The sequence below is a fragment of the Ochotona curzoniae genome, unplaced genomic scaffold (assembly GCF_017591425.1).
Source record: "Ochotona curzoniae isolate NIBS_2020 unplaced genomic scaffold, NIBS_Ocur_1.0 scaffold_4937, whole genome shotgun sequence".
NCBI classification, from domain to species: Eukaryota; Metazoa; Chordata; class Mammalia; order Lagomorpha; family Ochotonidae; genus Ochotona; species Ochotona curzoniae.
This window is the reverse complement of record NW_024467126.1, coordinates 1,707,090-1,734,218: the sequence shown is the minus strand read 5'-3', so window position 1 is coordinate 1,734,218 and position 27,129 is coordinate 1,707,090. Positions and strand designations below refer to the sequence as shown.

The window sequence follows — 27,129 nt, the reverse complement described above, 5'->3', positions numbered from 1 at the left end:
ACCCCCCCTTGTCACCTCTTGAACGCACGGAAGCACACAAGTAGCAGTGGCTTCTTTACTCCCTGAAATCTCCCTTTTCTCCACAGAATATTCACAAACAGGTTCGGGCGGGCGGCCTCGCCACACCCGGGAAGGGGTCGGGGAGTGGGAGCAGTGCTGAGACGTGCGCATGCGCGCGGGAGAGGTTTCCGAGGAGGGCTCCAGGGCAGGTGCGCACGCACAGGTGCAGGTCCGCAGGTCCGCAGCCCGTCGGCGGGCGAGGGATGAATGTGCAGGAGCTTCAGGCCAGGTCGCTGGCCGGGGAGCCCAGCTGCTTGGAGGCCAGAAGCAGGCGGGTGGCTGCACTCTCTGATTCGGCCTGGAGCCTCCGGTTGTTGTGCCGCAGGCTGCGCACCTCCTCCTCCAGGGCAGCCCGGTCAGCCTTCTCCTGGCGGGCGGAGAGGGGCGGGCACGCAGCGGTCAGCGCAGCCCCGTGCCTGGTGCGGTCCCAGGGTTTCCCGCCAAGCGCAGCCCTCCCGCCCACCTTCTGCAGGTCCTCTTGCAGTTTCCTGAGCATGGACTCCAGGTGACAGACTTTCTCGGAGAGGCTCCCGGGCTCTGGCCTGAAGACGGAGGGGCAGGGCTCAACGAGAGGTGGAGGGCTGACCCCAGACCCCATAGAAGGAAGGGTAAAGCCCGCCCCGCCCCCCGCAGAGGGCGACCACACATGAGCAGGTGCAGGGCTGTGTGCAGGGGTGGCCAGCCTTACTCAGCATCAGGCTTCGGATTTCCCTTAGGGTCTCCACTCTCTGGGATGGGCTGTCCTAGGGGACAGAGGAACCGTGTGGGTCTGAAAGGCAGCGAAGCATGCACTCCGTCCCGGCCCCTCCCCCACACCCTGGGCGACCTCACCCTCCCGGGACAGAGACTCCAAAATGGTGTTGCAAGTCGAGGCGATCTCGGTGATGGACTGCCACTCGTCGTCCAGTGTGTCGCTGCCCGCCTCTGACATGACTGCGGCACAAGGGGCGGGCTTGGAGCAGGGTCCTGGACCGCCGCCCCCTACTCCCACTCCCTTCCCACATGCCCCCCAGCTCGACTCACTCTTGCTGATGGAGTTCCTCAGAGACAAGGTGCGTGGCAGGAAGGAGGCGCTCAGCTCGGGGACCGTGTCGCCCTTGTCCTCCTGGCCACTGGAGGTGCCTGGCTCCTCCTAGGGGGCAGAAGCAGAGATGGGCATGGTGCACCTCTGAGCCACGGGGGCTGAGCAAGCTTGTTTGTGCTCACCTGGGCAGAGGGTGTCTCCTGGCCAGCACCTGGCGCCGATGGCTTGGCCGTGGTGGTAGCCAGCAGGAGGTCTGGTGTGGTGTTGGGCAGGACAGGAGCCTCATCAGACAGGGAGCTGGAGTGGGGGGCGGTGGATGAGAACCAGAGCTATTTGGGAGGCCTCCCAGGACTGGCAGGCAAGGATGGCCAAGAGGCAGCACCTGCGGGATGATGGCGAGTTCTGGCTGTGCAGGAACTCCGTCCTCTCCTCGGCCAGCTCTCCGGGCCCTGGGGGGCTGCCCCCGTCCTGCAGGCACAGGCGCAGCGGCTGCAGGACGTTGGACAGCAGGGCCACGGCCAGGGCCTCGTCCTGGGCAGGCTCTGGGCCCCCCCGCCGGCTGGGCTCCTGCAGGGACAGCGTGTACAGTTCCGAAAAACTCCTGGGGGGAGGGGCAGGCAGGGCACAGTGTCAGGCAGGAGTCCTGCACCACCTGTCCCACCCGGGTAGGAATTCAGTTCCGTTCCCCCATCCCCCATCCCCAACAGCAATGGAAATTCTTTTCCCCAGACCCAGGTTCAAGTCCCGGTGGAGCCCTTGTGGCTCTGACTCCAAGACCTGGAGGTGCCAGTACCAACCTCACAGAGTGCTGTGAGAGCTTAAACAGCACATGCAAATGGCTTAGTGCGCCCAGGCCCAGCCTCTGCCCTTTCCTTCTTCCCCTCTTAGCAGAGGAGCCAGGGTCATCCTCCCATGAGCTGGGCACGGTTTTTGCACGTGTGAACAGTTGGAAGAAATCAAGGATAATTCACAAGGAATGACAACGAGAGGGGTCCAACCTGCATGCCGTCACTTGACGCCACCCTCAAGGTGGGGGCATCTCTAATGACACTGAAGGCTTTGGGGGCACACAGCCCTCTCTCCCCACTGGGATGGCAGCACTGAGTGGATGCACACAGCAGGGAGCATGGGCCAGGTGGCGGTACCCTGTCACACCTGAGCAAGGTGCCCATGGGAGTGCCAGAGCCACGTGGACTCCTCCAGGAAGAGCATCCACCCAGGAGGCTACAAGGTGGCCAGTGGCCGCTGCCACGCCCCCCTCCTGTCCCTCCCCACGCCTGGAGCTCTGACCTGCGGGGCCGGCCTCCCTCGTCCGGGGGCAGAACGGTGACGCACACCTTGGGCGCCGAGCGCAGCAACTGGGCGGCACCCTCGGGGCCAAGGCTGGGTAGCGTCTGGCCACACACGCGCAAGAGACGTGCCCCAGGCCTCAGTCCCTGCGTCTCGGCGAATGTGAAACGTTCCACGTGCGTGATGAAGCCTTCGGTGTCCACATCGAAGCCCAGGCGGCCTTGACCGTCACGCGGCAGGGCCAGCTCGCGGGTCTCGCAACCTCGACTCACCAGCTGTGGGGCGGGACGTGGGTGGCGTGGGTGTGGCTCCCAGGAGGCAAGGCCGTGCCCGCCCACCAAGGACTTCAGTCACCCAGGCCACAGCCCTGGCTTCACCCAGCCCTGTCCCTGCCTCCGAAACCAAGCCATGGGCGTGCTTCCTGATGGGCTCACCTGCAGGCGCGCCACGACCTCGCCCACCGCCTGCCCAGGAGCGCCGTCCAGCCGTAGCGTTATGGCCTCCCCACGGCCGTGGTACAGGTCCAGCCGGTGCTCGGAGAAGGTCCAGGCTAGCACATCCCGGCAGGCACAGTTGAAAACTACACGGCCATCACGCGGGGCCACCAGCACCAGCGCCTCAGCGGAGATGCCCAGCAGACAGGGTGTCTCGGCCACGTCCGGGTCGCCAGCCTCTGCCCCGGCTGCCACCCGCGCACCCGGTGCCGCGCGCACTCCCCACGCCAGCGCGCCTGCCGCTTGCAGCTCGCTGCCCATGCCCCGGGGAGGGGCACGGCGCCTTCCACCCAAGGAGGGCAGGCCGAAGCGCGACGCTGAGTCCAGAGACGTGGTGGTCACCTCGTTTGTGGCCAAATCCTGCAGATACTGTTGGCGTGTGCGCGTGGCCATGGCGTGGAACTGTCGTGCGTGGCCGGCGGCCTGCTCACCATTGAGCGCCTTGGCCAGCAGGAAGGCACGAAAATCCGCGTTGGCCGCGAAAGGGCCTCCACCCCGGGGTAAAGCAGGCCCGAAGGCAGGGGTATCCTGGGTGCGGCTCACGGCTACCCTGCAAGAGTGGGGAAGGGAAGTAGCAGTGCCGAGGGGAAGCAGGGGGTGGGGTCCACGGGAGACCTGGGGCCACCACCGGACACTCACCTGTATGAGGTGTGAGGGGTGCAGGGCTCATGGGCCCGCACCACCAGGAACACATGCTGGAAGTGCGAACGGATGGTGCTGGGGCAGAAGGGCTTGCTGCCCGGCTCCTGGAACACGATGGTCACAATGTCGTTGCCAATGTGGCGCTTCCGCAGGAGCTGGAGGCCAGATGTGCACATGACGGGTGGTTCAGCCTGTGCCCAAACCCCTCTACCCCAGCCAGGGTGTTGTTTGGGGGCTGCTGGGGAGGTCCAGGCCTAAGTTCAAACTTGACTCTGCATAGAACTTTCCCTAGCCCAGCCCTGCCCAGCCCGCCTCGCACCTGCTGCTGGTTGTTGGGCGTGTATGGCAGCATCGTGGACACGTGGAACATGATCTCGTGGCCCTGGTACGTCGTGTAGAGGGAGTGTGTGCCCGTGGAGTCCGCTGTGACCAGGGAGTTGGGGGGACACACAGGGGGAATGTATGAGGGACAGTGTGGATGGCTGCAAACCCCTAGATCCAAGCTAGCAAGGGAGTGAGCCCTTGCTCATGCGCATGCCACCAGCTGCCGTCTGGGGGGACAGAGACAGACCGAGGACAGGATGGGGCAGGGCTCCTGGCCTGCACTCACTAGCAGGGGTGGGCCCAGGGCCTTGGGAACAGTCCCAGTACCTCCTCCAGCCCGTGGCTTGGCCACTGTTGCCTGCCAACTCCTCAGCACTGCCAGAGGAGTGGCACAGCCGGTGTGGCTCACGCCAAGGCCTGGCCCTGCCCCCCACTACCCCTTTCCCAGCAGGGCCTCACTTTTGGTGTCCAGCTGGGCCCGGTAACTCTCAAAGCCTTTGAGCCGCACCACGTCGCCCAGCAAGGTGAGGAACTGCGTGAAGGCCGCCCCCGCCTCCTGGTTGTTGTACATCTCCTCCTCGGAGCCCTGGCCTGCCCGGCAGTACAGGATGCCCACTTTGCGCTGGAAACTCAGCTGGCAATTGGGGGGGACACAGAGAGGGACAGAAGGCGAAGACCTCAGTCCCTGCCGGCCTGGGGCTGGGCTGCCCAAGGCAGGGCGAAGAGCTCCAGGCTTCTCTGATCACAGGCGCACAGGGGGCGAGGAGGGACCTGTGTGCTCAGTCCCAGTGAAGGCTCACATGGACTCCAGGCTGGCCTAGGCTGCTTTCCCTTACCCTGGCACCAGACCCCCTCTGCCTCTCTCCGTGCCCCTCTCCTGGCTCCATTCCCACCTGTGGCTAACAGTGACCACCGCTCCAGAGTGGAAAGCAACCCCAGGTCAGCGCCTGCTCTCGCCCCACCCCGTCTCATGGCCACACCCGTCTGCACTCTCAGGGTACTCTCATCACCCCAGTTCCACCACAGCTGCTGGACGCCAGATCCCTCTGCACGCTCACAGCCCCATGAGGTGCTGGAGATCCTGGGAGCCTGCCTCCTCTAGCTGGATGTTTCTACCTCTGCCCCTCCCCATCACCAGCTGTGGGGGCCACCTCCAAGGGGACACCCCCATCTCTGCCCCTCTCTCCAGCTGCCGGAATGCTCTTCCAGCCCCTCCCCTGCCCAGAATCCCCTACCTCCACAAATCCACCCCTGGCAGAAGCCAAGTAACTGTCACCTCCTCTCCAACCCCATGTCAGCTAGACAGCGGGCTGCACCCCCAGCTTCAACCAGAGGGTCCCACCACTCCTCAGGTCAGCTCTGGACCCTGCAGCCCAAAGCAAGGCAGATGCCCCTTCCCGCAGGCCTGTTCCTCGCCGCCCCGGCGGAGTCGTTGCACCTGCCAGAGGACACCTGCTGCTCGTGGTCCAAGAGATGACATTCTTTCTGAGGCCGAGGAGAGCTCACCGTCCTTGTCCCCCCTCCACCTCCCCGCCCAGCCTCACAAAGTGGACACTGCTATCCTAATCCTGATTTTCCACAATTCTCTGTGGGTTTCCCCCTGGTCCCAACCAGCTGCTAGCTCTGCCAAAGGAAAAACAAAAAGCAAAAACACCCAGTCCAGAGCCAGGCAAGAGTATGAGGAATGTTTGTTGAATGACTGATGCATTGAAATGCAAGGAGGAGAGGAGTGAGGGTCGGAGGGCTGCTTCAAGGAAGCACAGCCTCCGGGAAGCACAGCCTCCGGGAAGCACAGCCTCCGGGAAGCACAGCCTCCGGGAAGCACAGCCTCCGGGAAGCACAGCCTCCAGGCTAGCCCAGGTTGGATGAGCAGCCCCAAGGTGGGACACACCTTGCGGCACATGTGTCCCCAAGACTGACAGACTGCATTTCTGACAAACTCCCAGGTGTCGGGGATGCGGGTCCCCTTGGGGAGCTTCTTTCTGAAACACCAGATCTCCTGGGGTCACCTCCCCACCAAGCCAAGGAGCAGGGCTGAGCGTTGCGGGAGGCGCAGGCCACTCACCACTTGCTCGTCCAGCGTGAGCAGTGTGCGCGGTACTTTGGGTGATGCGGAGCCCAGGCGCAGGCAGGTGGGGCTCAGCCGGGGTGCCACGTGCTCCAGCAGCTTCCTGGGGGAGAGGCCCCGTGGGGGCCCCGGTGGCAGCGCGTCCTCTGAGATAGTGCCACGCAGGGTCCGGAGCTGAGGGAGGGGATGCATGCGGGAGTACTCAGGATCACAGTAGGGCAGGGGCATCAAGGAGGCCACCCCAGCCCTGACCTCACCCCTGTGGTGCCAGCCCACCTTCGTGGTCCGGACAATGACGCGGTAGCTGTGCAGGGAGCCCCCTCCGCCGCTCTCTTTCTCCTCCCGCCGCAGGCTCACTGCCACGGGGCCCAGCACCTCATCCAGCCCGAAGAAGTTCTGGTGTTCTGGGGGAGTTGCAGGGGCTAGCGTTGACCCACCTGCCCTGGGTCCCCTCTCCAAAGGGACAGGCCCCAGGCTCTGCCGGGCCCCCTCTGCTACCCCGCCCCTTCATAGTGGCCTGTCTCTAGGGCCAGGTGTGCACTAGCCCCGCCCACCACACCTGCAGTCTCCGTTTCTTCCAGGCACTGGTGAGAACAGGGCTTCTGGCTAGGTTTTCCTAGCCAGGGTGTAGATGGGAATCCCCCCATCAAAGGAGTTATCACAAGAATGATGAGCCAGCCACAGACAAGGGACCCCCAGAGCCTGGCCTTAGGAGGCAGTTAAAGGTGAGGCCGGATGAGCCCACTCAGCCCCTCAGCAACGGTGCAGGACAGTCCCACCTGTGCCGCAGGTGATGGATGCCCGGGCCCATGCGCCTCTCACCTTTGCCGTAAAAATATTTGCGGTAGTAGCCAGCCCCAAAGTCTGCATGCTCCAGGCTGTATGCTGACGTCCGGCTCTGCGGTTCCTCAAGGACGGACACGGCCGCGTTGGGCAGTGCAGGGGGTGTGGGTGGCAACACTGTTCCACCCAGACCCAGCTCACCCTCACCCCCAAGCTCGCTCACGAAACCCGGGGCCGCAAGCAACAGGTCCGAGCTGGCGGCCTGGTCCTCTGTTGCTGCTGCCACTGCAGTCCCAGGGCTGGCCTCTGTGTGGCCACCAGCTGCCCGCGACCTCGGGCTCCAGTCGAAGAGCAAACTCTGCACATCGTAATGGGCAAACCACCGGGGCTCCAGCACAGGTGGGAAGCTGGGCTCGGGCTCCTCAGCTGGCAGCCCCAGCAGCGCCAGCGGGTCAGTGAAGAGCCGGGTGGGGGCTGCAGCAGGACGGCTGGCATCTTCGTGGCTGTGGGCTCGGGCCCGGGGGCTGGCAGGTGTTGGGGGCCGGGCCTCACCAGCATCGCTGCCGCTGCGCAGGAGCGGGCCCCGAGCTGACCTTGGCTCAAAGGTATGCGGCGTCAGCGGGGGCCGGGCCGGCTGGCGCAGCTTGCGGGCAAAGAGGTCATCGGTGGGCGCAGGGGCCAGGCCTCGGCGAGGGCTGCCCACACCACCGGCCCACATGGCAATGCTCTGCGGACCTGGCTCTGTGGGGGCCGAGCTGCATTTGCAGGCAAGGGTGCCCGGGGCCTGGCCGGCAGCCCGAGGTGGCAGTGGTGGCTCCTGGCCTGTAAGAGGAGGGGGCTGCTCAGAGACTGAGGTGTGCGGGGTGCCTGGAGAGAAAACAGGAACCCAGGCCCCCAGCCTGGTCCTCCAGCCACCCGGTCTGGCTTCCGGCCCCCTCTGAGGACCATCAAAGGCGCTTCCGCTTTCCTGGCCACTTCCTCGTCTGCCCAGGGCTGAGGTTTCCAGACCCTCTGCGGCTGCCGCTTGGGCAGGGCCAGGGGCTGGGCTCCTGAGCCTTAGCTTAGAGGGTCCTGAAGTTTAGAAGCTTAGAGGGTCCCATACACCCTGGCTTTCTCCTGGACCCAAAGGGAGGGTCTCCACCTAAACATGGCCCCACTGGACAGATTGCTAAGGTCTCAGCGCTGACCTGACGGGAAGCTCAGGGGGCCGCTGGGGTCTGGGTCCTGCCCGCTGGACAAAGGGAGGACGTCCTGTCCCCTGAGACCTTCCTCCCTGTCCCTCCCACTTCCGCCGGGGTCCCTGAGGAGCCGGGCACCCTCACCCAGGCTGCCTCAGGGATTCAAGGGGGTAGGGGGCAGTGCCCTGAGCAGAGCGGCTGGTGGCAGGACTTCCCTCAGCTCAGGAAGTAGCTCCTGCACCCTGAGGAAGGTGTGGGGGTCATACCAGTTTAGTCACAAGACCTGAGCCACCTAGGCCTAAAGCACAGGCCCATCTCTTTGTGGCTACTGTGCCCACACACGCAGGGGGCAGGAGAGGGTGAGAGGGCAGGAATGGCTGGGGAACTTCTGCTTGGCAGCAGTAACACAGACTGGCTGGTCTGAACTTGGGGCACAAGATCAAGGTGCTTGGCAGAGCCCAAGCTGCCCTTGCCCAGAGCAGTTCCACTCTGGAGCCAGGATTGGGGGTCTGTGGATCTCCAGGCCCTAAACAGGGCTGCACCTGCTCACTCATTCCTGCCCCTGCGTGCGTGGGTAGGAGCTAGGTGGGGGCAGGGCTCATGGTCTCACAGGAAGTAAGACAGAGACACCCAGAGGCCCCGGGGACTTGCTAAGCGAGGAAATGCGGTGAGGCCAGGGTCAGGTGCGAGGATGGTGATATGAGAACGGGAGGGGACCCCCCTCCCCCGCCCACTGTCCCGTGCGCCTTGATGGGGTGCATGCTTCTGCTGGGGTGGCTTCCTGCACCCACCAAGACCTGCGGTGTTTGGGGGAGGGGCCAAGCAACCTCCTCTGGGGCCTCCAGAGCTGGAGGGGGATCTGGGGGTGCGATTTGGGTTTCTCCTGCGGTAGGTGACCTCTGAGGCTGAGTGTGCCTCTGCTCATGTCTGAGATGGGTCAACTACCCTGGTGCTCTCCCAGGACTGCTAAAGCTGCTACTGCTTGCATGGCGGCCACAGGCCTGGGCTCCCAGCACGTGCGGGCTCAGGCCTGGACTGGGGTGTGTGTGCGCCTGTGCGTGTGGCTGGGATGGGGGGCCCGGGTGTCTGGCCCCTGCTCCGTGTGTCTGTGAGTGTGCGCACCCAGGCTGTGTGCTGCCTGCTGCTCTGGCCCACTGCCGAGCGCCTGCCCTGCCTCGGGTGAGGGGGGCGATCTCAGGCTCTGCCCCCCATCCCACAGCTTCACACAGGGTCCATTGAGGCCGGGACATTCCTCTCGGCCTGTGTCACTGGGGGGAAGGGGTGGCCCCGCCCCCACGGATCCGGAAGGCCTGGCTGTCCCAGGAGGAGCCGCTGGATGCTTCCCAGCACATCTGGAGGTCACGACCCCTTTTCTGTTGCCAGGGGGTGAGACAGATGTTTCCTCCAAGCCAAGCCAAGGCTGGGGGACAGTGTGGGAAGACTGAAGAGGGAGGAGGCCGCCCAAGGAGCAGGGGAGCCTCAGAACAGGGGTGCCCCGGCACACAGCCAGGGCAGCTGCCAGCGGGTGCTGAGAGCCACCAGCAGCCTCGGCATCCACTCCCGGGCGCACAGGCTGAGCCAGGCCACCCTGCAGGGGCCACCCTGCTCTTGGGCCAGCAAGGCAGGACACTGGACACGCCGACTCCGGACTGAGCGGGAGCCCGGAGCCAGGCTGGGGAGGGTGCAGGCGGCCAACACGCCGAGGACCTCTCTCCCCCTTACACAGACACGCCGCCAGGGCCCTTGCCCGGCCCGCCGTGCCTCCCGTCCCCCGCTCCCGCCGGTACCTCTGGGGCTCCCGCCCGGCCACCTCCCGCGCTGGGGTCCAGCCGCCTGCTCCTCCGCTACCGCTCCGGGCGCCGGCTCCGCCTGGGGGCGGGGCCAGCGGGAGGCGGGGCCGCGGCGGCGGGGGCGGGGCCGGCCGCGGCGGGAAGGGCCAGCTGGGCGGCCGGCGCGGGAACCCGGCCGAGCAGTGGTCAGCAGCGGTCAGCCCCTCACGGTGTCTTTAGCGGTGACCCGGGGGGTGGGGGGACAGTGGCCCGACTCTCGATCAGTTTCCTGGTGCAGACAGCCGAGAGGGTCACGGGGCACCTGCCAGGAGTGGCAGGCCAGCTGGTAGCAGGTGCTCAGGAAGTGGCCTTGTCTTAGGGACTCACTACGAGCCAGGGCACTGCTCCACACCCCTCCCCCTCATCTCCTTCACTTATAAACATCTCCAAAAGATGGTGGCAGCTCATTCTAGCTCAGATCACCCACATTCAGGGGTAGACTTTGCCCAAGGCTCAACGTCTTCAGACGGGAAACTGACCCACAGAAACCTTGAGATCAAGGCTTGAAGGGAACAGGACCATGGGGTGGGGGAGCCCAGGCCACAACAACCAACACACCCCAGGTGCACATGTCAGCCCAGCCCACCCTCAGCCTGACGGCTCACACTCTGGAGCCAGCCACCTCCTCTATCCTGGGCCCATTCCCAGCGCAAGAAGAAACTGCCAACCAAAATCAAAAATAGTGTTATTAATTCTGGTGTCTCTGAAGCACAGGGGAAAAAAGAAATGGCCAAAAAAAAAAAAATAATAATAATAAAAGAAAAAGAAAAGAAAGAAACCACCCCCCAGTAACCTGACCTGCATCAAGCCCAGATCCCGGCCACAGGCCCGCCTCGCCTGGACAGGCAGAGCAGCCTCAGGGCACAGCCTCAGGGCACAGTCGGTCCTGGCCGAGGGCACCAGAGCGACCAGCCCACAGACGGGGCTTGGCGGCCCTGGCACAGCTGAGGCCTTGGAGGAGGGATGAGAGATCAGGGTCAAGGTCAGGAGCCTGGCCCATGAGTTCTGGACCTCTGGCTGACACAGCCAGAGGTTGGGGTTCAGATGTGGAGAAAAAGCCACTGAGTTCCGTGGTCCCGCAGAAGGCAGAGGCTGCAGGTGGTCCGGGTCCCTGGTCCTGGGAATGTGTCCGACAGGGACTCAGCCACTTAGTACTGGTGCTCCAGCAAGGGCTGGGCAGCTGGGCTCTCACGCTCCTCGGCTGGGGTCGACCAATCGGTAGGAGCCCCTAGGGGTGTGCCACCCTCAGGGACGCTGCTGTCCAGACTGGGCCCACCCTGGGCTGCTCTGGGTGGCGAGGCCTCGGCGCTGGTGACTGGGCTGAGGCTGAGGCCTGGAGGCGCCTGCAAGAAGGCAGACAGGTGGGTGAGCGAGCAGATCCCAGCCTCCTGGGCCCACCCTACCCACAGGCCCCTCACCTGAGATTTGGGGGTGCCTCCTCTGGGGCTCCCTGAGGCTGGCTCCCCGTCAGATCCTCCCAGCCCCTTCCGGCCCCCGAGGCTCCACTTCCCACTGGGCCCCTCGGAACTGAGGGGACCTGGGCCAGGGCCAGGGGGCCGAGAGGGGCGGGGGCCCTCGGTAGGGGCAGGGGAGGCAGGGGGTGGGCCGGGCAGATGAGGGGGAGGCCACTGCAGCAGAGGGGGCGGCCGTGCGTCCCCAGAGCCAGGGGTGTTCACGACTGACGGCGGCGCCCAGCCAGGGCCCGCAGGGAGGAGCTGGTCACCGCCACCTGCAGGGGACAGATAAGCACAAAGCTCTCAGCTGGGCCAGCAGTCAGGGTATCACCCCCAGGCCCCATCCCGCTGCTCACCTGCTGTGTTTTCAGGGGTAGGGTGTGCCAAGGGGGGGTTACTGCTGAGGGACGTCAGGCCGCCACCCCCGCCACAGTCTGAGTCGTCCACGTTCCCGCCACTGTTACAGCCGGCACCGCAGCCTTTATGCAGCCTGCGGGGCCAGGGGCGGAGGGGGAGGAGGTCAGAGCCCACGGAGCAAGCAGCAAGCCCAGGTGAAGTCACCCAGCAGGCCTGGGGAGGGAGGCAGCCCTGCTGGGCCTGGAGACCACAGGCTGGGGTTGGGGGTGGTAGCGGCTGTACTTTCTCGCCTCCCTAGGAGGCAGCTGCCTCAGACCTGCACCCCCCGTTTCCTCTCTAAGCCCCAGACCATCACCCCCACCCCCAACACACACAAAGCGTCCCAGGCAGGTGGTGGTTTTCTGGGCTCACCTCTCCCAGCTGCGCAGCAGCCAGCGGGCGATGGCACCCAGGCTGATGGGCCCACCCCAAAGCGCGCGCAGCTGCGGGTGGCTGCCAGCCAGCGAGGTGGTAAGTGGCGAGACGTAGATGGGGTAGCCGAGTGGCTGGTCACAGGAGGAGTTGATCATGTTGCGCAGCGCCTGCTTGGCATTCTGGATGCTGCCACGCTCCGGATTACGGTTGCGCAGAAACACCAGCTCCTGCTGCTGTCCCGCCCACAGGCCGCGCACACACTCCCGGTTCACCTGCCAGGAAGGGCACGGGGCTGGGTCAGGGGTCCCCACAGCGGCAGCAGGGGGTGCGGGTGGGGGCGGGGCACCCCACCTTGATGACCCGGAAGCCGAGGTGGCGCCGGTTGAGCATGATGATCTTGTACTCGTCTGAGGCGTCGTCCATGACGTGGCGCAATGCCAGCAAGGAGGGAGTGTTACTGAGGATGGCACTGCGCCAGGCGGGGTCACCCTCGTGGGAGATGACCAGCCGCTCTTCATTGGCCGCGATGGCATCGTACAGGGCCGCCGGCTCTTCATACTCATCCGGGGACGTGAAATGGTCCTGGCACGAGGATGGGGGAGTCAGCCCTGCCAGTGGGGAGGGTTCCTTCCCACACCTGTCCCCAGGCTCCCACCTGGTGAAGCTTCAGAGCCATGCGGACACCAGGTGCCACCACGCGGTGCAACAGGTCCATGTCGGCAAAGACCCACTCATCTCGGGGGGAGGTAATGCGGAAGTCGCCCTTAAACAGGGCGTGCAGGCCGTACAGGAAGGGCTCCAGGCTGGCGGGGGAGGGGGAGGGGAGCGAGGGTGGTGGGGAGGGGTCTCAGCTGAAACCCTTCCTCACTGGGGTCCAGCAGTGGCCCTCACAGAACCTGGAGGAGCAGCCTAGGCCATGGCCAGTGAGAAGTGGGAAGAGCTGCTCCAGCAACAGGTGGTGGGCAAGGGCCCCTGGAGTTGGCAGGGTCAGCCGCACCTGTGGGCACTCACCTGGCAGACATGCTGTGGGACGCAGTCCCCAGAGCCCGGCGGCCAAGCACACACAGGCCGAAACACAGCGTGACGAGGGGCGAGTTCCAGTCCTGCTCCACGGGCTGTGGCACAAAACCCCCCCCCAGCTCAGACTGCGGCCCAGAGAGGTGGGTGGACGGGTGGGTGGCCCTGGGGCAGAGGCAGCCCAACCTGGCCACGCCGGGAGGCACAGTACTGGATCCACTCCAGATGCACGGCGCAGAAGGAGGGCAGCGACAGGCCCGAGAGGCGGAGGTCGTAGTCCTCGTCCACGCTTAGTGAGAAGGTGGGGTCCGAGTCTGCGTAGCCGGGGGCCCGCACGGCCCGCAGGGCGGTGGCGATGCCCTCGTGGCTCAGCCAGGAGTCCAGCTTTGGGGAGCGGCTCACGTAGTAGATGATGCTCTGCAAAAGAAGGGAGGTTTGGGGGTGGGACCCCCCAGGACACAGCCCCAGGGCAGAGGAGGGGGAGGGGCCAGCGCAATCCCCCTCCAACCAGTCTAGGTCCACGGCTCCCACTTGCTTAGGCCAGGAAGCAGTGAGGGTTAACCAGCAGCACAAGACTGGGACAGGCCTGTCCCTTCCTGCCAGCTGCGAAGTTGGCCCAATGTGTAAAGGAACTGAGTTCCCACAGGTGCTGGATGTTACGTGATGGGAATGGGGGTTCCTAGGCAGGAATTTGAGCCCTGAACCTCCAGACTGGGTATGCTCTGGGGCGTAGATATCAGGCAGGGTGCCAGGCCTAGAGGCCAAAGCGGTCCCGGTGCCAGTGGCAGCTGAAACAGGAGTAACACACAGGCCTTTCCTTGGAGAAAGCCACAGTGCCACAGGCCCAAACGACGGCTCCTGGACTCCTCATAGCTGTCACCCTTTTTAAAAGGTAGATTTACGTATTTGAAAGGCAAGAGTGTGGTCCAGCGTGATGGCTCAGCCGGCTAATCCTGCCCCTGCAGGCAACAGGATCCCATTCAGGCGCCACTTTGTGTTTCAGCTTCTCTACTTCCCATCCAGCTCCCTGCTTGTGGCCTGGGAGGGCAGTCAAGGGCAGCCCAAAGCCTTGGACCCTGCACCTGCGTGGGAGACCCAGAAAGAAGCTCCTGGCTCCCAGCTTTGGATTAGCTCAGCTCTGGCCATTGTGGCCACTTGGGGAGTCAACCAGTGGACTGAAGATCTTTCTTTCCATCTCTCCTTCTTTCTGTAAATCTGCTTCCCAATAAAAATAAATAAATCTTTAGGGGAAAAAAAACAGGCAAGAGTGACAGAGACAGAGATCTCACGGCCACTGCTTTACTGCCCAAATGGCCCACAGAAGGCAGATGTGGAACAAAGCAAGGATCCGGGAGCCCAGGTCTCCTTGCGGGTGGCGGGGCTCTCGGCCATCACACCCTGTGCTTCCCGGTGTGTGCACAGCAGGATCAGAAGCAGAACAGCCTGGAGCCCAGCGGGCTGTGCCACAACACTAGTCCTTGCCCCTCAAGACCCTTGCTGTGAGCAGCAGTCTGTGGAGGTCCTGGCCCAGCAGTGCAGATGGGTGGTGGCAGGCTGGCGGCTGGTGGGGGAATCCATGTGCCATGCTGAGGAGCTACTGAGACTGGCCCTTGGCCTGGGAAGAGGTAGGGAGGTGGGGCAGCTGGCCAGGAATGGTGGGCACCCTGGAGTCTGGAGGGGGCTCTCTGAAACTGCCCTGGGTCTATTCCTTGGCACAGCACTCCCTGCTTCCCCGAACCCCAGCCTGCTCCAGCTCTCCAGCCCAGCCTGGCTGGCTGGCTGATTCTGCTAAGCTGGGGCAAAGTGGCCATCTCCAGGGAACGAACCTGGCTGAGTGTTTGAAGCCTGTTGGCCAGAGGACTACAGGAAGCCTTGAGCAGGGCTCCCACGAGGCAGGGGGACGCTGGCCTCGCTGCTGCCTCTCCTGGCCACTTGCCATGTGCTCACAGCCAAGCCAGCCTTCTAGAGCAGGGAGCACCTTGACCAGTGCCCCATTACCACAGCCCTGTGGGCCAGCCTAGCAGAGCCTGTCCCTGGGCCCACCTTGGCCACCAGCGCCCGGCCTGGCCATACCTTGACATAGTAGGTGATAAGGATCTTGCGGAGGTCAAAGACCTGTAGCATGGAGGCGGCGTTGTTGTCGCTGATGCTGTAGCCTTCCAACACATACTTACTGGCCGTCACCTCCCAAGCCAGCCAGCGCTGCCCGAAGGCCGCGTTGAAGGACAGGACCCGTGGCAGGTGGCCAGGCTCGCAGCAGCAGCAGCCCTCATCCTCCTCCACACCCTCAGTGATGGCCTCCACCTCACGCTGCTGGCAATAGGTGCCTGCGGAAGGGACACGCTACCATGGACCACAAGACCAAGCCCCACCCACCACCTCCCTGCCCTGCCCCATGGCACTCCACGTAGGTCAGCCTCACAGGCTTGTACCCCCTGCCTTCCCGCAGCCACACCAGGACAGGGGCAAAGGGAACAAGACTCTGGCCCCTCCACCACAAGCCAGGAGACAGGTACCTGCTCAAGGAGTGCTCAGGAGTGGGGCCTGGAGCCCCTCTGCACCCCTGGGCCGCTTCTGAAGCTGGCCTCCCCCATTAGTAGCCCAGAATGGGGTCCTGGCTTCCTCATTGCGGGCCATGCTCAGGGCCCATCTGTGGCGAGCTGACACCACAGAGCAGGCCAGGAGGGGCTGGCACAGGCACCCAGGGCTCCGAGTCCTTGCTTTCCCTGAGCCCCAAAAGTCACTCTGAACCCCAAACCAGGGAAGGGCCAGGGCAGAGTGGGATGGCTCCCCGCCTCGGCCCTGCAGCTCACCCCGGAACTCAAGGCCACGCAGCTGGAAGGTGATGAGGCCATTGCCAACCTCGATGAGATGCACGAGGGCGTTGAGATAGTCAGAGGCCAGCACGAAGCAGTCGCCTGGGCCGTAGTTGCCCCAGCGGCCCAGTACCAGGTCACCACACAGCGTGTGCTGCAGTGAGCGCGTCAAGTGCTCGTAGAAGATGGAGTTGAGGTTGTTGTCATCAGCGCCTGCGGCCGAGCAAAGGAACGAGTTGACACTGGGGAAGGCCCCAGCCCTGGGGAGGCCCCCCTCCTCCACGGCGCCCGGAGGACTGGGTACCCACCAGGGTTCCGGTCCAGCTGGGTGACGAGGCGGGTGTTGGAATGATCTACGCGCTTAGTGCTGTGCCCAGAGGGAGAACGAGCATTGGCTGATGGCCGACAACACAACAGTGTCTGCTGGCCGGCAGTGAACCCTCTGCCCCGCCCTCCTCAGGCCCCAAGGCAGCCATGCAGCCCCATTACAGACAAGGCTGCGAGGCTCAGGAACCCAAGGGGACCCTGCAGCACCCACCCACGCACCGCGGCTCCTCCCCTGGCTCCATCCCGCCAGCCCCCCTGCTGCCTTTGGGTGGCTCACTTATAATCACGCTCCCAGAACTTGAGGGGCCGGGCATAGGACATGATGAAGACAGCGCTGCCCAGCAGGGGGTTGAGCGGTGTGGAGAAGAGCCCCGACAGCAGGGCCTGGACGAAGAGCATGGCCGAGTCTGGCAGCACGAGTCAAGGAGGCAGCACTGTGCAGGCCCCCACCTCTCCCAAGCCACCCCAGCCGAGGCCTGCCTTGCACAGACCCAGCCAGATCATGGGGCAGCAGCTGGATACGGGGCACGGCAAAGGGCTGGGCAAAGGCGTGGAAAGCCGAGCCCCAGGTGATCTGCCAGGGAGCGATGTAGGTGAGCACGAAGCGCAGCTTGTACAGTAGGTCCCACAGCTGCCGGAGAAAGGACGGGCGGGGTCACTCCCAGGGGTCCTGGAGTACAGCGACCATTCCCAGCCCTGCCCGGGGGGCCATTCCAGGTCAGTCTGCACAGGGTCCTGGGCACCACTGCCTGCTGCCAGCAGCATGTGGAATATGGTCCTCAGACCTGGTCTAAGTGATCCCCAGCCCTACTGGGGTGCCACCTATCCTGGCAAGGTAGGCACCATGCTCAGCTTTGAAGCAGTCCAGCAGCGAGCAGTGGGCAGGAGTGGGCTAGTCCTGGCTCTCGCAATGCTGTCAGGGAGGTCAGCATGGGCTCAGACAGATGTGGATTCAAGTCCCCGCCAGTCCACTGCTGGGGGACCTGAGCCACCAGTGCTAATCCTGGGCTGCTGTCAACAGAGCACAAGGGGGCAGCCGTTCCTTGAGACACTGCCACAGTGGCCACCAAGGGCCTGGGCCACAGGCCTGGGCGGACCTCGGCCCGGTCCGGCGTCACCAACTCACCTTGCTGCAGAGCAGGGACATGAGGAAGTAGTCAAGCAGAAAGCCCTGGGAGAGGCGCGGGTAGTCAAAGTGGAAGAGCAGCACAGTGAAGGCCAAGGTCAGGTACTGCTGGGGCGGGCAGCAGAAGGCCGAGCGCAGCAGCTTCAGCCCAGCCACGGTCATCAGCAGGGCCCGGCAGCTGTGGGCGAGGGGCAGGAGGGAGGGACGTGAGGCGGTGGGTACCAGTGACCTGGCCTCGACACAGCCGGGCCAGTACACTCAGCCTGTCCCCTCAAACCCATAAAGGCAGTTTTAGGGACGCATCTGCCCTCACAGGGCAGGTGCTTCTGTGGGAAGTGCTGGGAGCTGGGATCCCACTCTGCGAAGGTAGCTGACGGGGCAGGGCCCGGGATGGTCCTCACTCCAGGCAGAACTTGTCCGGGTGGCTGACGACAGTGTGGGCGTCCACCGTGAGGGCATTGAGCACCACCGCAGGGTAGATGAGGTACTTCTCTACACATTGCAGGCCCGCGTACAGCTTCTCGAACCACATCACCTGGGCAGCACCTGCGGTACGAGGCGGGACTGTAGGGCAGCCCTGGACCTTCACACACCCCCTTCCCAGGGGCTGTATGCCGGGTCCCTGCAGACGTGGGGCAGGGGCGGACGCGGGCCAGTCCCCAGGACAAGTGAGAGCGCTGAAACACAGGCTGGAAGCTTTCTCAATTACACAGCACAGCGAGATGACATGGCAGGCAGCACATACACAAGAGGGCCCACCACAGGGAGCCAAGGGTGGCAGTGAAAGAGTGGCACAGGCCAGGGGAGGGCATGGCAGGGCATGGTGACAGCCATGTAGCACCAGGGTGGCACACGGACAGGGTGTGGTGGAGGCTGCCCCCTGCTGGCCGCAGGCGCACTCACCGCGCACTTCGTACTGGCTGTACTCCAGGGGCTTCAGCACTGGCTGGGAGAGGCAGAACCAGGGCAGCTGTTTGCGGAGCTGCGGCAGCAGGTAGTGTGTGAAGAAGCCCACGGCCCCTGCCAGCGCGTACAGCACGAAAGCCAGCACAGACTGCAAGAGCGAGGGGCCGAGACTCAGGCCAGAGGCGCAGGCCCCGGGAGCTACAGGGGAACCACCCGGCCCAGGCTGCCCGGGGAGCTGCCCAGGCTCCCAGCATGGAACAGACCCCAGCTAGGGCCCACACACCTTCAGGGCGATGAAGACGGTGCTGGCGCTGATGGCGAAGGTGAGGATGGCGATCAACACACACATCACCAGATCGGAGTGCAGGACCTCCCGCTGTAGGATGGGGAGACCAGCATGGCTGCCTGCGCCCACCCAGGCCCTCACCACCTGCCGCTGTCTCCTGGCTGTGGCCCGGGAGCCTCCAATGCCCGCCCCTTACCACCGACTGGCGCATTTTGTCCGGCAGGGGGTCCGGGGGCTCAGCCCGGGCCGTCTCCAAGCTGCGCTCCTCCAGCTCCGGGAACAACTTGCTCCGGATTAGAGACCTGAGGGGAGGAAGCAGCAGGGCCAAGCTGAGGTGGGGACCGAGTGAGTGCAGTCAGGCCTTGCCCCTCACCACATGCACACACATCAAGAGTCAGGAACAGTTCCATGGGCCCCGGCTCCTTGCCATGTACACACAAGACCAGGCATGGATCCCTGGCCCCTCACCATGCGCACACACAGGACCAGGAATGGGCCCACAGCCCCTCACTGTGCACACACTCAAGGCCAGGCACAGATCCAAGGATTCCCGGGCCCTCACCACATGCATACACGGGCCAGGCACCCACCAGAGCACGGTGGGGTCGCTGCTCTGCCGGCTCAGGTGGTAGGACAGCGCCACCAGGAGGCCACAGAAGACTGAGAAGAGAACGGGCACGTGCTGCTCGGGCCAAGGAGACTGGGGAAAGAACCCACGCCCGTCAGGGAACATGTGGGCAAGTGTTGGGGATGGAGGTGCCCCCATGGCAGAAGCTGCTGTGGGGTCTGACCCAGAGCCCAGCCCCATCGCCCGCCATGGGCCTCAACTCACCCCTGCCCACCTGCACTGGCTACTCCTACCTTAATGGCCCCAAGGCAGAAGCCATAGAGCAGGGCAGCGACCAGCAGGCTGCGGGCGAGGCTGAAGACGGCTGTGAGGGGGCTGGTGGCAGCTGCAATAGGGGAGCAATGGCTGAGACCCAGGGCCCCAGGCCCCCACCCCCAGCCCTCAGAGGACTAGAGAGCTCCCGGCGTTCCCAGGGGAGAGGGCGTGGGGAGGGCGCAGGGGCGCCGACCGTGGGCCCCTTACCTGTGCCCCCAAAGCCATGCATATCTATCTGCTCGAGCAGGTACATGAGGCAGGTGTTGACCTGGGGCAGGAGGCCCAGCAGGAAAACGAACGGGAAGCACAAAGTGAACACTGCCCGGGAAGGAACCGGAGACGGTCAGCCTGCTGGCCTCCCTGCAGCCGCCCCGGCACACACACCGCCCAGGCTCTGCCCTGCCTCACCGGTGGCCACGTCTCGGGCACAGAAGAAGAAGGAGGCAGAGAAGAGTGTGAGGCCATAGAGAGAGACAGGCGGGAAGGGCTGCGCAGAGCCCAGGGCGTCCAGCAGCCAGATGAGCAGGCAGCAGATGCAAAAGTAGACGGGCCGGCTGTACGCGATCACCCAGTTGTGGCCCTGGGGAGTCAGCTGTGAGGAGTCAGGGCTCCCCACAGACCACCCCCAGGCTTGGACCCCCACCCCGGTCCAAGCTAGAGAGCCTGGCAGAGCAGGGGAGCCAGGCTGGGGTGGGGAAAGAGCCCTGCTCCACCCTCCCCTCCCCTCTCCCTTTGGCTCTCAGCCCCTCCCGGGCACTCCAGGTATGAGCACGCTGCTCGCTGGGGACTCACGTGCATGGGAGATGCAGCATCGGGCTGGACACTCTATGAAAGACAGGGCGACGTTGGCGCTGAGGGCGGGGGTCCCCAGGAGGGTCAGGGGCCAGGCACCCACTCAGCTTCACCACAGTATGGTCCTGTGTGTCTGACTGGGGCAGAGCCCTGCCTGGTCCCATCCCAAGCCCCTCCCACCCGTTTTCTCATTTTCCCCTTTCTTTCCATCTCCCCTAGGCCCCGAGAGCGGGAGTGGGTACCCTCGCTCCTGGGGCTTGCTAACTGCGCATGTGACTGCATGGTGCACGCCGTGTGGGGAAGCAGCTGGGCAGTGCTGGGGTCAGGGGACGCAGGCCTGACCTTGAGCAGGGAGTACTGGCAGGAGGCGATGACCAGGCAGAACTGGAAGACCCAGATGTCAGTGAAGAAGCCCTTGAGCAGCAGCAGGTAGCCCAGGAAGGCGACCAGGCTGCTCAGGCCCACACCAAAGATGTTCTCCACCACGCCCCGCGTCCTGTGGGGACAGCAGCGTCACGAGCCTGCCCGCAGCACCAGCCTCGCAGCTGGACAGGGCCCTTCTGCAGGCCCTTCTGGGAGCTGGGCCAGGCAGCACCGGCCGCAGCAGCCCTCCACCCCAGGCTCTGACAGCTAACTCAGGCAGCAGCCCGCCAGCACAGAGCCAGACGGAGAGGAAGCCAGGACCCAGGCCCTCTACCGGAGAGCAAGAGTCAGGCGACTTTCCGGGCCTCAGAGCCCCTCTGAGAAATGGGGACGAGACAGTTTGTGGGTCTGTGTGGAGTGCATGCTTGACTTCAAACCAAATCTAACGCAAGTGGAAACAGGAGTAGCCTAGACGGAAGCTGCTGTCCTGAGCAGGGCTGAGGGAGCTGACTGCAGCCCACCCAAAGGGCCCCCACCTACAGAGAACTCACAGATGCATCCACCGGTGCCTCCCAGCAGCTGAGTCACCTGACAGCACCACTACCCCCGCAGGGTGTGGGGGGCCAAGGTGGGCAGACAGGCACTCACCGGTCCAGCAGGGCCAGCAGGGCGAGCCGCTCATAGCGCACGGAGGTCCAGCGGCCGGGAAGCAGCCAGTACTTGTAGCTGTGCTGGGCACGGGGCGGGGCTTCCTCCATCAGCGTCTGCTCCTGGGATTCGTGCAGGCAGTCCTGGTCCAGCAGGTCCAACTGCAGTCCCCACAGCCGCGGCCATCAGCCCCGCTACCCCTCAGTACAGCGGCCTGGCCAGCCACCTCCATCTGGCAGCCCTGTGGCCTTCCCTGGCTCCATCCCAGGAGCCTACAGCTCTCAGGTTCCCAGTCCTGGATGTATCACTGCCAGGGGCTGCTGCTGCTGGCTCCCATGCCCGGCTGTCCCACCCCAGGCACACACCTTGCCCTTCAGAACCCAGGTGGCACAAACACTTCCCTCCTGCCAGGCACAGAATCAGCATCACTTGCTACTAATGCTGGTACCACAGAGCCTGGGTGGACCACATCACCTGCTGGGCTTGCTGTGCCCTTGGTCAACAAGCATTTTCAGGGCCCGGCTATGAGGGGCCCCAGGGGGAGAAGTGGCCATGAGCTATAGAAAGATGCTACAGGCTCCAAGTGATGGCTACAAAGCAGCTAATCCGGGAAGGGGCAGGGCTCCTGGCACCAGTCAGAGTCTGTGGCCAGGTACTGGGGCGTGGGGTTCACAGGAACATTTCTGAACCCCTCGGAGCATGGCCTCTGCAGCCATCACACTTCTTCTGGTGGTCCCAGGATGGTCAGCATGGCCTTAGCGCCGCAAGAGGGGAGGGAAGACCAGAAGTGGTCATGCCAGGACTGGGACAGAGCCTGTACCAAGCATAGGGACCAACTGGCACAACTGACCCACACTGTGGACGCCTGTCGTCCACATGACCCAAAACCTGCTGCACAGTGAGGAACACACTCCAACCACGAGGGCAGGAGAGGTGGACACTGACCCCAAGCCTGCACTTCCTGTCCACTGCCAGCTGGGTCCAGGGCCCAGGTCAGCCATCTGCCCACCACCAGCTAGGTACCAGGGCCTGGATCAGCCACCTGCCCACCGCCAGCACCACGATGGTCCTCTCCCATGCCTCCTCACCTCCGGGATCTCCAGGGGCACACGGCGCACCTGCATGCCCTGTAAGACCACAGGCCGGGGCTGCAGCAGGTTCAGGCCGCCTGTGGCTTCAGGCACGTCGGCTGAGTGGAAGCTGGAGGAGTGAGACTGACGGTCCCTGCAGAGACAACACCAGGAGAAGCAGGCCACGGGTGGGTTCCAGAGCATGTGAGGCTGAGGCCAAGACCAGGCAAGTAAGGCAGCTTGTCCCTAGCTAAGGTTCCAGGGACAGCCACAATGCCCGCCCGGGAGGCAGCCCTTGGCATCCTGGAAGCTTCCTGCTAGGAAGTGTCAGGTGCCTGAACCACCAGGGCTCTGGCAGGTCGGCCCTTCCCTGCACACCACCCCCCACGAACAGAGAACAAACCCTGGGGCTCCCAGCATGCTGCCCACCCCCAGCCCACCGACTCACCAGGCTCCGTTTGCCGCCTGCTCTGCCTGCTGCCCCACAGGGTTTTCATAGCCGCCTCCGGCCAGGCCAAAGGTGTAGGAGCGCCGCACACCTGGGGCAGGGACGAATGAGATCACGCCAGGGAGCCCAAAGCAACACGGGCAACTAGAGGACCCTTGTGCGGTGAAGCCCCTCGTGATCGCCCAGGCCCCAGGGACCATGAGCTGGCCAGGAAGACCACAGGCTCAGCCACTGACTCTAGGTTGGCCCTAAGTGGCCTTATCCGCAAAGTGGGCAGTGAGAACTCCCCATACCCGAAAGATGCCATGCAGACGTCAGACAAGGCGGGCGACACGCTGCCTGCAGGACTGTGGGCAGGGAGCACACAAACCCCCGTCCACAGGGGCAGGAGGGGCGGCCGGCACGGGGCAGGGCTCACCACTCTCGTCATAGAAGTAATGCACGGCGCCCTCAGAGGTGTCATCGAAGGTACAGGCTTCGTGCACGCTGGCCCCAGCACGGGTGAGCAGCAGCGAGGAAGCGAAGTGCAGGGCGGAGGGCAGTGTCAGTGCCCGTGAGTGCGAGGCGGCCCGGCCCCGCGGAGCCTCCTGCAGGCTGCTGGAGATGGGAGGGGGCCGGGTCAGCACCGCGCAGCGCCTGCCAGCCTGCAGCCCACTGTGGCCCAGCTGGTGGGGGCTCACCTGGGGGGCGAGCCCATGACGGAGGCTGGCGGGGTGGGGTTGCTGCCGGCATTGTGGCGCCGTCGGATGGCCTGTGCCCGCCTCACGCTGCTGGAGCGGCCCCGCTTGCCACTCTCCTCAGCTGTCCAGAGACAGGGCCCCGTCAAGGGTGAGTGACAGCTGGAGAAGTGAGGGGTGACCACCCAGCACCGAGCTCCAGGCTCCAACCCCGCCCAGTCACTCCGCTGTTTGCACCTTAATTTCCTCTCTAGAAATGAGGCAAACAAGAAGCGCCCTGGCGGGAACAGAAACCTAAGTGCAAACCACGGCCACGGAGCCCAGCCAGCGGCTACGGGGACCTGGCAACGACAGCACCCCGTCGCAAAGCTCACAGCGGCAGCGGCCCAAGGCGCACACCCCTCGCCCATACCCACAGCTCTGCCCCCTCGTCCCCACTCACCTCCCCCCACGGCTCCTTCCTCTTGTAGCTCCCCGCGCCAGCCGGGCTGGTTGGCAGCGGGGCCCCTGCGGGCCTCGGCCGGCACCTCGGCCGGCTCGCCAGCAGACAGCTCCAGCCCTGCCTGAGACTCCAGCTCCGCTTTGGAGCCGGCCAGGGGTGCCCTGAGGACGTCGCCACCAGCCCCGTCCATGCTGAGCACGCGAGCATGGGTTTTGGCGCTGGCAGTACTGGGTGTCCGCTGAGTCCCGTAAGGCCGCTTGGGGGGCACCGCCGTCCCCTCCTCAGCCCCGTGAGGGGCCCGCCGCTTCCGGGGTGCCCCAGCTGCGCCCTGGGAACTCTCGGGAGAGCAGCAGGATGTGGAAGAGGAGCTGTCGGTACTGTACCGGCGCTGGGAGCGCAGGCTGGAGGCTGGGCTCAGGCCGCTGCCCTCGCTCGTGTCTTCGTCCTCGAAGAAGCTGCCAGCCTCTAGCAGGGGCCGCCGGGGCACTCGGCCCGGCGGGGAGTGTCTCCGCAAAGGTGGCCGCCGCTTGCTGGGCCTCAGCAGGGCCAGGTCCTTGGGCCGCACGACCAGGAGTGGCTCGGCAGGGCCTGGTGGCGTCCCAGCCCCAATGACCGTGTCAAAGGAGCGCAGTGTGTCATCGGAAGGGACCCCTGCATCGGGGGAGGCGGGCAGCTCGGCCTCGGAAGGTGGGTCCGTGTCGCTGCCCTCTGGGGCCTGCCCGCCTGGCGGGCTGTCCAGGTGGGTGGAATTGGTCTTCTCGCTCTTGAAGCTGCTCAACGTCTCCCGGTCAGTACCACTGAAACAGGAGTCGGAGGAGCCAGCTTTGCGGGGAGTGGGGTCACCGGAGCTGCGGCGGTGGAGGAGCTGGTAGCCACCACTGCCAGCAGCCCCCCGGCGTAGATCCCGGCCGCTGCTGGTCCTTGCCAGGGCCCGGTCAGAGCGGGTCAGGGTCAGGAAGCTCTTGGTCAGCTCCTGGCTGAGGCTCCCTTTCAGTAAGGGACTCATGGGGGTGTCCGCCACGCTGCTCCCGCTCCATGGGGTTCCGTCATCGGCCAGGGGAGACCGCTCTGAGGAGTCCGTGCTGGGCAGCGAGGGGTGCGGGACAGTCCCCGGGGGCATGTGGGGAAGGTCGCCAACTGCCGAGAGAGAGCCAGGGAGTGAGGGACGGCATGGATTACCCTAGAACCTGCTGGTTACCATAGGGTCCCAGCCAGGACAGGGTGGGCAAGATGAAGCAACAGCTAGGGTGTCGTGTGTGTGTAAGACCCTGGGCTCCCCACTAAGCCCACTCACTGAGCTTCTCCTGCGAGTTCAGCTTGAGCATCTCCCGGTCAGCTGAGGTCACGGTCACGTTGTTGTTGCCCTGCTCGCGCACCAGCTCCTTGATGTCTGAAACCAGGAGGCCCAGCAGGTGCTTCAGCAACCCCCAAGTGCGCATGCGCCACCCCCCAGCCCACACCCCAGCCCTGAGCCACAACTACCTTACCTCTGAGTGCTCCGGCATCCTCCATCCGGGGCAGCAACTCCTGGGCAAACAGGGCAGCAGGTAAGCTCAGGAAGTGAGGGGTGGGGAGGGCAATGCTAGGCTGCTGTCACCTGTCACTCACCGACACCTGGTTGAAGCCGAAGATGGAATGCTGGGAACTGCAGCGAACCGGCGGCGTGGAACTCACTTTCCGAAACACAGTCATCTCCACTCCGGGGTCCCTGGCGGCAGCAGAGAGCGGCAGCTTTGGAACCTCCATCCCCGCCTTATACCTCACTTCCCAGCAGCCCGAGCACCGGTCCCTCCCGCAGGGCCCCATCCTGGTCCACCTACCGAGGCGGACTGCTGTCTCCCTGGGCGGCTTCCTCCTCAGGCTCCCCGGCTGTGGAGTTGTGTTTTTCCACAATCTCGCCCTGGTCAAACATGGCGTGCAGCCGGTAGTTCACCGTCTTGATGGTAGCGAAGATGACACCCACCACTAGGCAGTACACACCGGCAACGATCAGGCTGGGGGGCAGGACCTACAGGAGGATCACGGGTCAGGTCCCTGCCAAGCAGTCCTGCCCGGTCAGGAATGCAACTGCCGGCACCACCGACCATCACGGCCAGGACTCACAGGGGCTGCGTTCAAGGTCAGCCCACCCAGGAGATGGGAGTGCAGGGTCCCCGCTGCACACACCCCGCCCGGGGTTACAGGTGGCGGCCGCGGCGGCCTCTCACCATGTACAGCAGGAAGGGGAACGTGAGCAGGAAGATCCACACGTAGAGATGGAAGCAGTTGGAGAAGGTGCTCTGGTGCGGGTCGAAGAACCAGCCGCCCGTAAGCGAGGCCCACACCCCCTGGCGCAGGATCTGCAGCACCTGAGACCCCATGGCCCCGCAGCTGCTGCCCCACGCCCGGGACCCTCATGGGGGCGGCCCCCGGCCCATGCCCCGCCTGGCGCCCGAGGGCCCCGGGGCTCGGCCTGGGCGCTCACGCCATGGCCTCCCCCGTCCAAGGCGGGGGAGCAGCGGCAGCTCGGCGGGGCGAGGGTGCGGGCCCGGCTCAAGAGGACGGGGTGCGGGGCTGCGGCCGCATCAGGGGCGGGGTCCGGGCCCGCACCCCTGGCCCAGCAAGGCTCCGAGGGACCCAGTCGGCAGGCGGGCGCGGGGCACGGGCCGGCCACCCGTTGGCGGCATCCAGAGGTGGGCGTGGGGCAGCGGGAACGACGGGGTCCCTGGGCTGCGGACCGGGGGAGGACAGCCCCAGGATCCTGAAGTCCACTTCCGGGGTCGCAGGTCACCCGCTAGGGTTCCGTGCCGGTGCCGGCCCGGAGGAGGGAGGGGAGGCCGGAAGACGGAGCCGCGAGCCTCCAACCTGCGGAGGCGCATGCGCCCGGTGGACCCTGCCAGGACCCGGAAAAGGGAAAAAAAAAAATACTGCTGGTAAGAGTGCGCAAGCGCAGAGCGCAGGCTGGAAAGGAGGGCGGGGCGCGGAGACGCGGAAGTGCCTTTTGCGCGTGCGCAGAATCCAAATCAGAGGTGTGAAAAAAGAGAGGTATTTGTGCGCATGCGTACACCCAGCTTGGCCCGCCCTGTCCCCTGGCTCCGCCCCTCCTGAGGACCACCCCTACCCCGACGTCACGAGCGTCGCCTTTTCCCCTCCACGAGCGGCCTCCCCTTCTGGGCCGGCGCTCAGACCTAGGGTGTCAAGATCGGCTCTCCGGAACAGGCAGAAATAGTCGAGAGAGAGCGTCATCGCTCTTAAAGGAACAGATGCAAAACAAGACGAGTCCACGGTGGCCAGCGGTTGCTGACGACTCAGCCATTCTGAACGCAATCCCAGGGAGGGGCGGAGGGTTGGAGATGCAGACAGCACGTGTCTGCCCACTGGAAAGGGGACGTGAAGCGGGATCGAGGACAGCCGAGGCCACCTTGTCCGAGA

At 64.9% G+C, this 27,129-nt stretch overlaps 2 protein-coding genes across 4 annotated transcripts; both read right to left on the bottom strand.

Moving 5' to 3' along the window:
- Positions 1-41: 41 nt before the first annotated feature.
- Positions 42-9,730, bottom strand: SIPA1 (signal-induced proliferation-associated 1). Of its 2 annotated transcripts, none has more exons than XM_040970714.1 (16): positions 9,651-9,730; positions 6,725-7,507; positions 6,179-6,306; positions 5,900-6,076; positions 4,294-4,468; positions 3,830-3,933; positions 3,508-3,665; positions 2,809-3,418; positions 2,375-2,649; positions 1,467-1,685; positions 1,267-1,381; positions 1,084-1,192; positions 892-993; positions 749-803; positions 524-602; positions 42-427 (listed from the first exon to the last, which is right to left on the bottom strand). In XM_040970714.1, exons 2-16 carry the CDS (start codon positions 7,401-7,403, stop codon positions 281-283), a joined length of 3,132 nt encoding a protein of 1,043 aa, XP_040826648.1. In that variant the 5' UTR covers positions 7,404-7,507; positions 9,651-9,730; the 3' UTR covers positions 42-280. The 2 variants fall into 2 exon arrangements, with proteins under 2 accessions (XP_040826648.1, XP_040826649.1); XM_040970715.1 differs by lacking the exon at positions 9,651-9,730 and having other exon boundaries at positions 2,809-2,907; positions 3,211-3,418; positions 6,725-7,504.
- A 728-nt stretch (positions 9,731-10,458) lies between these two features.
- On the bottom strand, positions 10,459-26,142 carry PCNX3 (pecanex 3). 2 transcript variants are annotated; one of them, XM_040971157.1, is made up of 35 exons: positions 25,926-26,142; positions 25,539-25,726; positions 25,327-25,426; positions 25,206-25,245; positions 25,013-25,108; positions 23,719-24,855; positions 23,280-23,400; positions 23,018-23,196; positions 22,600-22,690; positions 22,170-22,305; positions 21,082-21,242; positions 20,413-20,566; positions 20,071-20,103; positions 19,687-19,858; positions 19,486-19,596; positions 19,257-19,348; positions 18,986-19,095; positions 18,592-18,697; positions 18,393-18,485; positions 18,107-18,257; positions 17,605-17,749; positions 17,204-17,381; positions 16,600-16,708; positions 16,355-16,484; positions 16,059-16,117; positions 15,748-15,963; positions 15,008-15,261; positions 13,121-13,351; positions 12,929-13,032; positions 12,573-12,720; positions 12,269-12,499; positions 11,915-12,189; positions 11,503-11,636; positions 11,111-11,421; positions 10,459-11,035 (listed from the first exon to the last, which is right to left on the bottom strand). In XM_040971157.1, exons 1-35 carry the CDS (start codon positions 26,076-26,078, stop codon positions 10,841-10,843), a joined length of 6,144 nt encoding a protein of 2,047 aa, XP_040827091.1. In that variant the 5' UTR covers positions 26,079-26,142; the 3' UTR covers positions 10,459-10,840. The 2 variants fall into 2 exon arrangements, with proteins under 2 accessions (XP_040827091.1, XP_040827092.1); XM_040971158.1 differs by having other exon boundaries at positions 21,082-21,203.
- Between the last annotated feature and the right edge of the window lie 987 nt (positions 26,143-27,129).

Excerpts from the sequence above, each read along its gene's own strand:
- SIPA1 (XM_040970714.1), bottom strand. The coding sequence starts at position 7,403 with ATGTGGGCCGGTGGTGTGGGCAGCCCTCGCCGAGGCCTGGCCCCTGCG. Across the intron at positions 2,650-2,808 it reads AGGTCGTGGCGCGCCTGCAG|CTGGTGAGTCGAGGTTGCGA; the intron begins GTGAGCCCATCA and ends CCCGCCCCACAG. Across the intron at positions 994-1,083 it reads GAGGAACTCCATCAGCAAGA|TCATGTCAGAGGCGGGCAGC; the intron begins GTGAGTCGAGCT and ends CTTGTGCCGCAG.
- PCNX3 (XM_040971157.1), bottom strand. The coding sequence starts at position 26,078 with ATGGGGTCTCAGGTGCTGCAGATCCTGCGCCAGGGGGTGTGGGCCTCG. Across the intron at positions 22,306-22,599 it reads CAGGCGGCAAACGGAGCCTG|GGACCGTCAGTCTCACTCCT; the intron begins GTGAGTCGGTGG and ends TTGTCTCTGCAG. Across the intron at positions 16,118-16,354 it reads TTCTGGGAGCGTGATTATAA|CACTAAGCGCGTAGATCATT; the intron begins GTGAGCCACCCA and ends CTCTGGGCACAG.